Source organism: Aulostomus chinensis, chromosome 15 (genome assembly GCF_037954235.1).
Source record: "Aulostomus chinensis isolate RoL2024-O1b breed Wild chromosome 15, RoL_Achi_v1.0, whole genome shotgun sequence".
Classification (NCBI taxonomy): domain Eukaryota; kingdom Metazoa; phylum Chordata; class Actinopteri; order Syngnathiformes; family Aulostomidae; genus Aulostomus; species Aulostomus chinensis.
The window spans coordinates 11,028,308-11,040,000 of record NC_141334.1 but is presented as its reverse complement, the minus strand read 5'-3'; the positions used below and the strand labels follow the sequence as shown (position 1 = coordinate 11,040,000).

The following is an 11,693-nucleotide window of genomic DNA, read 5'->3' as shown; positions in this document are numbered from 1 at the left end:
GCTTGGCCTGCGTGACACTAGCTTTATGAGAAAAGCGCTCTTGGTGACTGGAAGTGTCCTGAAGGGATATGAGAGCTTCAGGCATTTTAACACCTTAAAGCCAGTAAGAGAGAAATGAAATATTTTGCTACTAGCAGCACATGTGAGGACAGTGTTTGGACTGAGAATGGTACTGTGAAGGATCCAATATTATAGAAATGCCCTCCAATAACAAGCACATTCACAATCACACACACACATACACGCACACTGACACACACGCACACACACACGCACGCACACACTTAATAATGCATATGACTCTCACATTTTGTAGTGTTATGAAAGTAATTGAATACCAAATAAAAAAAGAAAATCCAAACTTTTATAAAAGCCCCACATCCTTTTCATCCATTTGTCCATCTGTCCATTCACACATGCAAAGCTCAGACCTCCGAGCTGTTGTGGCAGTCTTGCATCCTCACCACCAACATGGGCTCTGTACTGACAGACCCCTTCACGACCTCCTGCACCCCCTCTTGCCATCCCTCTTTACCTTCCTTCTGTCTGGATCTCAGCACAAGCACCAGGGTGACAATGATGAGGACAGTCAACAGCAGCCCGACCAGAGCTCCCACCAAAGTCACCAGACCCTCCTCTTTCTCGTCCGCATTCAGCTCACTAGGTTCCAGTCCATCAGCAAACAGCTCATTTGACCCCCCTGCCCGCCGCTTGTTGCGGTCCAAGGCGATGTGCATTATATTGGTACCACGGTTGTTGTCGGCTCCAATATCCTCAGCGACCTCTGGCACTTCATCACCAACAGACCTCTTGGAGCGCTGAACTTTTCCACTTGATGATGACAAAGCAAGATCACTGCTCGAGGAAACCAAGGAGTGGTACTCTAGGCTACGCTTCCCGATGCCCCTGTTGGCATTCTCTTTGGAACGGACTGTGTAAATGGTGTGGATGTACCACTCACGGCCCGCAGCAACCTGAGGAAAACATAAAAAACATGCGTCTTGGAGAGTTAGACTCGATCTCAACTGACAAAAATGAAAAAGCAGACATTTGTAGCCACAGACCCTTAAAAAAGAGGTTTAGTGTCCAAAATAAATATTTTGAAGAAAGTTAAAGTCTCTGGATTTCTGGTGTAGGAAGACTCTACCATCCGAGCTGTGATGCAGTGGATTGATTAAATTCATTTGGTTCAAGGGCTGCAGGGCAGCAGTTAAAGAGATCAAGACTTAAATCACAAGTCATCCTGACAGCTCACTTTAACTGTACTCCTCGAGCAATAATAAGTGACACAATACAACGCAACATCATAACATCGGCTGGGATGAAATACAGTATGCTGAGTGTCAAAGCAGAAATTTAAAGCTTTCTTTGAACAACCAAACTTTTACAACTTTGATTTGATCAACTGCAAATTCTAACATTGCCAAAAGCATTTTATTGGCATATGTTTTGAGATGAAGTGAATATTTGCGGGACTCCGTTTTTTGTTTAAATGAATCATAATCATGGTTATATAGAACAAACATAGAACCTGGAACATGGCTGTAGAATCCAGTCTAAAGCCATCAGACCCCGGCTGTCTGACGAGGGACATGGCAGACGGATCATCCAGTGCCAGAACAGCATTGAAGTTCACATCACCAAACACTCGTGCTTGAGTCTCTGGCTGGGCCTTGTCCTGGTGTGGTTAGGGTTACATTGAAGATAGAAAAAGGGAAATTATGCTTGCATTAACAGCAATTTTTTAATCTTCTGTGTAACGCCTAATGATAGCATAAAAAACAGGATTTACTTACAAGGATTTTAAATCGATAGAGCAAAGAAGGAGAGTCAGCCAGGCAACCAAACTCAAACTTGGTTGGATTGTACTTTGGCACATAACCATCAGCACCAGTACAGAGGAACACCTTCTCGATGCTACAGAAGAAAGAGTCACCAAGATTTTGGACAGGATCCACCATGACACGACCGTAGACGGTGTCACCTGAAATCGAGGAAGAAGAAATGAATCCTACTTATAGCTATGATCATGTTTATAGTTTGCTGATCTTGTAAAAGTGGAGTTACAATCATGACAGAGTTCATGAAGGGAGAAGGGTCTCCATGTAACAGTGTCTGTCTCCTTTATGCAGAATCTTGGGACGGTCCTTCTCAGCAGTGTGTTATCACAGAGATAAACAGGCTGCACAAGGACATTGTGCAGCTGTTGGGCAGTCTTTTCTCATACAGCTTGCATGATGATTTCACATCTCGTTTATCTGGATCACAACGTTCATGTCACGCTGACTCTCAAAGTCTTTCCCTTCCTCTCCTTTCCTTTCCTGAAAAGTCACGTGTTACTTTGAATTTGGTGGGTTTTTTTTTCTTCCTCATTCTTAAAAATAGTCCAAAGAGAAACACACAGCAAAACTGATAGTGTGTTTTAAGGTAATCTTAAGTAGACTAAACCAAAGAGTATTGTAACCATGTGAGAACACTTACCCTCAGAAAATGCTACATCACTCTCCTGACCGAAGCCCATGGAGCCATCAGACAGCCAAAGGCTCCTCTTGGACAACAGAAACATCTGAGTGTTCAGACTGAACTCCACTGCAACCGGATCACTGACCTGGAGACAAAATGCAGATATTTAGCAAAAGCTTTGCATGATAAAGGAAGCAAGAGATGACAAAAGATTGAGAGAAAGAAAGTAAAACTCCAGAATTTAAAAAAGAACCTTACTTGCTGGAATCTGATGTCGAGGTCAAATGTTATTGGCTCTCTTGGACTACAGACAGGTGGAACAGTGTATTCCATGTTCTGGGCGGTTGTACAGGGGATCAGCTTCACTGTGTAGGTTCCTGAGTAGTCTCTGACCTGCATAGAGCAGAGAGGACAGATACTTAATTATCCTCTTCTATTTAAAAGGCAAAAGTTTCAGGTCATACACTGGAGCGCAGACTAATCTCATGCCATCACACTTACAGCGAAATCAGAAGTGAAGGTCCACTGCTGAACTGGCTGGTTATAAGTGGGCTCAGTTCTTACTAAGGTGAGGTTAAAGGTCAGGCCGGGATGGTCCACACTCATCACCATGGAGGACATGAAGGTTGCTAAGTAAGGGATGTTAATATGGAGAAAAATCAAATGATTATTTAACTGTTGTATCCTAAGCAATACTTATATTTTTTGAGAAATACTAATACTTATACTTACCAGCTCTTTTTATTCTGCCTCCAGAGTGAGACTCCACAAACAAACCCCTGAAACGAGCCTTGGTGCGGAAGTTTACCACCAGACGTCCCTGGTCATTGATGCGCATGCTGGTTGGATACAATGCACCTGGGGACAAAAGAAAAACATACACGCACACACACCATGATGAATTCTACTGATGACCAGTTCGCATGTGCTAAAATGTTTCCTGTCTAAAGACCATCTACCTTGTAGCTCAGCCTGTGGGGGGCTGCCGATGCCATCCTTCCACAGAATAGCAGTGTCATATACAAAGGTGAGTCGCAGTTCTGACTGCAGGTCAAAGTGCTGCCATCCACCGGTGCCCACAGGGGAGTGGAACACATACGACACGTAAAGAGGCACACGGAGGGTCACGTAAGACTGGACCAGGTTCAGCACCTGTAGGGGGTTTTCAGTCAGGGGTGAGTGAAGGACTTCTATCACTTAGAAAATCAATCAATGCAACATTTAGTGTGCTTATTTATCCTGAATCCATAACAGAAAGACATAAGAACATGATGTTCTCGCAATAAGAACATCACAACTGGCCCCTTTATTATGATGAAAGCATTACCTAAGAGACAAAACCTGCATTTACCTGTAAGAGTAAAGGATGATGGTTGTTGGTTGATAATAACTGACATGATGTAAAAGATGAACACAGTGTTCTCCTCCACAAGGTGCGTGAACTCGTTCCACTCCCACTCAAACATGCAAAATTCTTTGTTGTGTGCGTTCAAAAGCAATCACAGTGGGCAGTAATGTGGGCTGCTTCTCTATTTTTCTTTACTTTTTTGAGGTTATTTAAAAAAAATAAATACTTCATCCATTCATTAAGCTCATCTTGAAAATATTCATTAGTAATTCTAAAACAATTATTCAAAACCTGAATTTAACCCAAGATCCTCCTCTTGATAACTGAAATAGCCACTAGGTGTCTCTGTTCACCAGCTCCGAATGTAAAAGTACGTGTGACTTGAAAGATTTGACAGTAGAGCCATGAGGGTATTGTCTTTTAAACTTACTGAATCATCTTGAAACATCATCTTTGGTCAAATTGTGTAATGAGCTGCTGATTAAGAGGAGAAGCCAAGGGAAGCAATCTGAGAAAAAAGAGAGCTTTGAAAGAGTTTAAATCCCTTGATTGCTTTCTACTGTTTTTTTTTATCACACTGAAATGTACACATTCCCTAAGATCCATCACAAAATATGTGAACACACACAGTACCTCTAGGCTAGTAGGCTGCATGTATGTACAATATTTGAAAACAAAGATAAGATCCACCAAGTGCTATAATTCACTAAAAACGCAGTTGAAATGGACACAATATTTCACAAAGTCAGTGAACATTTAGAATTCAAACCTCAGAGACAAAATGACAGTGACAAACTACTGCTTAACAAAATTTAACAACATCCTGAAAATATGAGGGGCTCAGAGGTAGAGTGGGCGTCTAGCAATAGAAGGGTTGCTGGTTTCAAATAGTGTTAATATTAAGGTGCCGCAGTGGTGCAGAGGTTAGCACCGGTCCTCACAGCAAGAATGTTCCGGCCTCGAGCCGCGGCTCCAGCACGGGGTCTTTCTGTGTGGAGTCTCCATGTTCTCCCTGTGCCTGTGTGGGTTCTCTATGGGTTCTCCGGCTTCCTCCCATGGTCCAAAGACATCAAGAGGCTAAACAATTATAGCTTTTATACACATTTGAATTGTTTTTTTTCTTAACCCTCACACTCAGATATTACACAGAGTAAAGACAGTGCAAAAGAAAATTTCTTCTGGCTTCTTTGATCACGTGAGTTAAATGCTCACCGGATCTCATTTGCAAAATGCATTTTCATAGTTTTCCTCTTTTCATGGCAAAAACAAGCCCAGGCGTTAGTTTGAATAGTTGAATTGAATTTCACACTTTCCATGAACCTCGTCTGTGCAGAACTCAAATTCTGAATTCACAGTGAAATACGTTCATAGAAGCACTAACGTATAACGTCAATCACGTCCTTTGATCTTCAAGGGTGGGAGACTGTTCCGTTCTTTCCATGTTCTTTGCCTCTTGCATCCTGGTGGAGCAGATAGACTGTGGCCATTCCTTTTTTCTTCTTTATCCCCCTCCCCTGACAACAACACCTAATCCGGGTGACAGTGATCTCCCTTAACGAAGAACACTTGAGGTCTTGTGCTTGACAGGCGTTATGTGTAACTACGTGCGTGAGCTTTTCTTGCTGTGTCTGGGGACGAGTAAATTAATATCTCTATCTATCATACACCTTTTCAATGCCCCGCTGCGCTAGCACCCCCCCCTATACACACACACACACACACACACACACACACACACACACACACACACACACATACACACACACACACTCAGCAGTCTGATCACCCACAAGTAGCCCACAGATCAAAGGCTGCAGAAACACAAAGGAGCAGCAGGACACAAGCAAGGGTCCATCTCCTAACCAACAACAACAACAACAACAACAACAACAAGCAGGAGAATATATACTGCAGCCCTTTACAGTAATCAACACAAGCAACTGCATCATCTTCTGCAATGATGCAACTATCGCACATTGTAACCACATGGATATGGAACTTCATTGTGTTGGTATCAAACTAACATAATGATTTAACAGCACGTCTGAGCTGAATATTCCTTATATCGCACCCACAGCCAATAAAATAAAAACCAGACAAAGCTGGTTGGTATTTAGCTTATATGGCCGATTAAATGACATTCTTTTATATTTTGACAGATTTCCTGAGAGTATCTTTAATGCTCCATGTTTAAAAAAGGCTTTGCATTAACGAGGGAACTGACAGGTTGGCAAAGCTGTGTGTGTTTATCAGACACTGGGATACAGAACTGGCAAACAAACACACACACACACACACACACACACACACACACACACACACACACACACAGATGTAAACGCAGACAAACAGATATGGTGCCGTTCTGTCTGTGCAACCCTCTCATTCAGATGGTTGTAAACAGGCTGAACACACAGATAAAAACACTGGTGGACACACACACTCACGCAAAAGCTGGCAGTAAAACAGATGTATATACGAAGCAAAGATTGGAATTTATATGTTGTGTACAAAAGCACACATAAAACATACACACACACACCTGTCCGTCAGTCCCTATGGTGCCTCCACAGTCGGTGAGCAGCTCAGACATGTGGTAGTAGCTGGTGAACTCCCAAAGACACGCCTCCAGGTTGAGGTTCCTGTAGAACCGTAGTGTGCTATTCCCCCGTAGAGGGCTGCTGAACTGATAGGGTGCTGTGTCGCCCATGCTCTCAGGGTTGCGTGTCAAAGCGGTGATGAAACTGTGACCAGTGGTGACCTCATTGTAGTCAAGCAAGTTGGAGCAGCGGTGATTTCCGACCCGGGTTCCATCGGGACTGAGAGTCAGTTCAAAGTTCATGAGAGGGCGAGTGGAGATGACCGGAAGCATGCCTGCAGGCCATACAGAGACAGCGTGATTCTTACTGTGTACTGCACACTGAGAGAGGTACCTCTGTCAAAGAAAAAAACTTAGAAAGAAATCAGTGAAAGAGGAAGGGTTGAAAAGGGGATGAAAAGAAAAGCAGGGGAGCAACAGAAAAAGGGAACCTGGAGGAGACGAGGCAGAAGGAAACTGATTAAAAATCAAGAGGGGAATGTTAAGTAGTGGGTGTGCTGGAGGGTTTCTACAGCAGGGTTCGATACAGCCCCCTAGATCTATATTCTGGCTGTCATGCTCCCGAGGATCCCTCAACGTGAATAATACACACACTACATTACACCTCACTTCATCTGAGGTACGGGTCCTGCCTCCAGCTCCAACCCACCATCTATGTGAGGCATGGTGACAGTCACTTTGATGAGGTTGGGGTGTTTCAGGTCGTCTGCTCCAGTGTAGCGTAGCTTGGCGGAGAAAGGTTCGGCGCCGACCGTACCCATCTTACGTGGTTGACACATACCTTAATATGACAGAGGAGAATAGACGAGAAGTGCTAAACTCAGGGAGAGAATAAAACAAAACCAACTGCTATGATGGTGTCTACAGATGATTAATCCTGTCAAAATCCACATTTGAGTTATTTTAATATTCTTAAATGGTATTGTGATTGACACTTTTCTCATTTTCACATGTGTAAGAATATCTCGCAACCACCTTCAGACAACATGTTAGAACATGTTACATTCAGGATGTGTAGGAGGAGTGAGCATGGTTTAAAGGATGGTGCTGGTATGTTTTTGTTTTTGGCTTTAGCCGACATGGTATTTTACTTTTTAGCAGTGGGAAAAAAAACGAAGAACTGCTTCTTAGATGAGTGTGCTGTGGTAAAAGTGAGTTGCCATTCAAAATTCTACTTAAACGTTAAAAGTAAAAAAGTATTTGATATTGTTTTTATTTATGTATCAAAAATATATATGTACATACTATACATAAAATTTGGGAGTTCAAGTATTTGGGAGCATTTTATCTTTGAGACGCTGACTTCTAAAGGCCATGTTAGTGGAAAATTATAATCCCCTTCAGGTTTTACTATGTTCTCAACACCAAATGTTTTAATTCAAAATAACTAGTAATTTATGGGTTAAAATACATGCAAAACAGTATTTACTTAAAATCTAGTAAAATCAAAGTACAAAGTCCCCTGAACTGAAAATGCTCAAGTAAATACCTCGATATTTAAGTCCAGAACTTAAGTAATGATACTTCTATATGTTCCATTTATGATTTATCATGGCGCTTGAAATTTGTGCCATCAGCGTTAAACTTAACAACTGCAATAAACTTTACTTATTACTCCCTAAAATGCGAGAGGTTCCACTCGTAATATAAGTTTTCCATTACAACCTCCAAAGTTGCTGATGTTAATTGAGTTGTTTCTCCTCAGAATGAAGACTTTGGCTGTGGAAATGTCGGGCTAATTTCTGGGAGCGGCACTAAAACGCCAAACTAGCAGTTTCTTTGTGCAACATATGAAACCGTAAAAGTCACAAGCTGGATGAACCTCTGCAGCTGCACAGGGCTCATTATTTCCACCAGCTTCGTGTTGCTGTACTGTCAGTACTGTTGATGTTGTAGTTTTTTTTTGGGGGGGGGGGGGGTAAATCCTTTTAAGTTTACTTAATTCATATTTCATATACAAAAAAATTATTTATTCATTTTTTTTCCCAGAAAGAAATCTTGGTATCTTCCAACCAGGTTGTCATCAGTTATTTTTACTGAAGTATCAATCATATCATTACTGACATGTTATTAGCAATTAGAAACTACATTGGTACTGCTAATGTCTTACTATCAACAATATCTGTAAGTCAATTCATCTTTTAATTATTTGCAAAACAGTCTTTGAGGATGTTTTTGTGTTTCTGTCTGAGGACCTGACTTGTGTTTAATTCATATTTAATAAAACATTAAAGTTCATTAATAGATGAAAACTCAATGACAAAATGAGACCAGAAAAGCTGCACTGCTGGGACCTCTACCCCCACAAAATGTTTCTGTCCCTTTTTTCCATTATATGAGTCTTCCATTCAGCTTTTACACACCGTTCTCACACACAGGAGGTTCTGTTCATTCAAAAGCATGTTAATGTTCAATTATGACGCTTGGCAAACAAAGACCTTTCTATTCTCATTGCAACCTGGGACTAAATCCCTGTTTAGTTCTTCCTCTTGAAGACTGACAACAGGAGCCACAGAATTGGGGGTTCATTGTTCTGTCCTCACCTTCCTCCTGGCTGATGGTGACGATGGGGCTGGTTAGCTCTAAACCCTCATCCCCGTTAGAATTAACGGCCCTCGCAGCACACTGAATCCTGGATCCTGCCTGGAAATAGACTGAGTCCAACGTGATCATCTTGGAGGACGTGAAGAAGGTGTCAAAGTCCACCTCCCTCATTGGACTGGTGACGCCATCGGGGCCAGCTGGGGCGCTGATGAGCCAGCGGTAGCGGGTCAAGGTGTTGTTGATGTGTTCGCTGACACAGATAGAGCCCGTCTTGTCATAGTCTGGGTATCTAGTGTTGCAGGCCTGGAGGATGGAAATTAATATATTAAGAGTGAATGGGGAAGTGGGAACCAAACAGAGGTATGGAGCACTTTTGTCAGAGAAACCCATGTGTGTTAGGGTGTTTACATGTTTTCCATCATTAAACAGCACAAGATCTGTGTTGGGGGGGGGGGGGGCAAGCTTTTAAGTGTTTCTGAGGATCCTTTCAAATCTGTTGACACTGCGCCTTCTGGTGCAGCACTCAGCTCCACAATTTTGACAAGATTACTTCATTTTATCGCCACAGGGAGCCTCCTATGCAGCTGACCATACAACACAGGCTAACACAAACACACACACACACACACACACACACACACACACACACACACACACACACACACACACACACACACAAGCTCAGAAAAGTAGTCCCATGCACACACAGCAGTGACCTGAGAAGCCAACGACTTAACACATCACAAAAATCCATTTAAGTGAGCATTTATTGGAGAGTGGAAGTGATTCTCCTGTGTATGAAAGCACGAGGACTATGGCCTACTAATGTGTCTTTTACGGACGGACTGGCCAGCTCTGGAAGGACAGTTTAACTTTGGCTGAAGAAACGTCTGCCCGCCTTGAGGGATAACAATGTGCTCTCCTCTCCCGAAGGATGAGGGTCATGATTAGGTCATTCAACCTCATTACAGAAAAAAGCCCACAAATTTAAATGTAGTCTGACAAGAGCAGATATTGCAAGAGTGAATTCTTTTCTATCTATTCTATTATATTTAGAGCTACACTGTCCATAAATCCAGGACTGGAAGTCTCATGAATATGTCAACACTCAGCAAAAGCACGCCGATCCTGCGGTTAAAACTGGTTAAAAACGAAAAGTTTACTGTTTTCAAAAATACAAATCTTGACTGAATGGATTTTTTTCTTTAATTTCAATGCAGTTTTTTTTTTTATTTTCAGTGTGACTCACTGTGACACAGATGACAGGGTAGCCAGCAGGGGGGTGGAGAGTTACGGTTGTCCTGGCGACATCGTCATAATGGAGCAGCGACACCACATGAGGCAAAGAGGGGAAGGTGACATCAGCCATGCTGTTGGTCTCCTCGATGTAAACAATAACCTTGGTTACCTGTTTCAAAAATAAATTTAAAACTGAATAGGAGCTAAAGACAAAGTTCTAGTTTTTGAATTAGGAGTCCTGCAATCAAAAACTATGTTAGAGTGCTTTAATGGAGTTCTCAAGTATTTTATTTTTCTAACAACTTTTTCCTCTTACTCTCCTCATTATAACACAACTACCTTCCCCTACATGCTCTTTCTTGGGTAAGGAGACTTACAAATACTTACATCTTAATCATTGCACATGTTCTATTGATTCATGGATCAGTTCAACGGCTCCCAAATCCGTATCTACGCATGATCCAGCCTCCCAAAGGAATTATTTTCTCTAATTGCTAACCCTTACTAGCCTGCATCCACACACCAGTGTCCCTCCATCTCTCTATGACCTTTTAAATGGTGCAGAGAAGCACATGAAAGTCTATGAGCTTTGCACAAAAACGTTTCAGAAGAAATGTCCTTCAAAAGGCTTTTTACTTTTATACTTAAATCATTTTTCACAGCCTGTAGTTTTTCAGTAACACTTGGCTATTTTATCAGATTCTTTAAAAACAAAACAAAAAATCCAACAACAACACACAAATATCTGTACTTCTACTTACAGAAAGAACGCATGTACTTTTGCTACCTGTCATTAGGACTAGTAGTATTTTGAGAGGACCTGTGTGATCACAGTATCCAGCCGTATTACGAACAGGTTTAGCTTGATTTGTAAGAATATTATTGGAATTGGGCATATTGTTGTAATTTTATAGGTTGCTGTTGGAGAATAAGGTAAAAAATCACCCCTAAGTGAATGTATATGAATATGAAAATCTCGGTCATTGCTGATGTCAAGCCTTTCTTTTTCTGCTCGGCTTCTTTTCTTCTGCTCACCGTTTTTGTCTCGGATTATCTATTATTTAGTATGAAATGTTTTCGCTCTTTTGGCCGCAGCCACAGTAAAGTGGTGCTGTTGTCAGGGCTGGGATACTCATGTCAAAGAGTTCCTTGATCTCAGCGGGACTGACCTGGATGAATATGGGTCAAATCTGAAGTGATAAAAAGTTTTTCATTTCTTTGTCATTAAGATGAAACTTTCCAAGTGTTGGCGATGAACACGTTCCTGACCTGAGTTTCAGCCACCATGTTTTCATCAGGCTTCAGGTGGAGCGTAAAGGATTCTCTCATCTCTCTGACCCCATCATACAACACCTCCACCTCCACCACATGCTCCTTATCGCCCTGTTTGAACTCGATGTCTACAAACGCAAACACACAGACACACAATTATGACTTAAAACACATGATACAGTTTTGAGGAAAGACGCCTCTGGCAACTTCCGTGGCTTTGGTTTGTGA

At 41.9% G+C, this 11,693-nt stretch overlaps 1 protein-coding gene across 1 annotated transcript in view; it reads right to left on the bottom strand.

The window, feature by feature from the left end:
• Positions 1-11,693, bottom strand: part of frem2a (FRAS1 related extracellular matrix 2a) — a 61,741-nt gene that overhangs the window by 2,200 nt on the left and 47,848 nt on the right. Inside the window, exons 12-24 of the mRNA XM_086226289.1 lie at positions 11,463-11,593; positions 10,204-10,362; positions 8,954-9,257; positions 7,060-7,191; positions 6,354-6,685; positions 3,423-3,615; positions 3,196-3,321; positions 2,965-3,092; positions 2,722-2,856; positions 2,482-2,608; positions 1,797-1,984; positions 1,532-1,678; positions 1-974 (exon numbers count right to left, since the gene is read on the bottom strand). The exon at positions 1-974 is cut by the window's left edge and continues 2,200 nt beyond it. Coding sequence (XP_086082415.1) covers positions 426-974; positions 1,532-1,678; positions 1,797-1,984; positions 2,482-2,608; positions 2,722-2,856; positions 2,965-3,092; positions 3,196-3,321; positions 3,423-3,615; positions 6,354-6,685; positions 7,060-7,191; positions 8,954-9,257; positions 10,204-10,362; positions 11,463-11,593 — 2,651 coding nt within the window. The 3' untranslated portion in view covers positions 1-425. The remainder of the gene's footprint in view (positions 975-1,531; positions 1,679-1,796; positions 1,985-2,481; positions 2,609-2,721; positions 2,857-2,964; positions 3,093-3,195; positions 3,322-3,422; positions 3,616-6,353; positions 6,686-7,059; positions 7,192-8,953; positions 9,258-10,203; positions 10,363-11,462; positions 11,594-11,693) is intronic.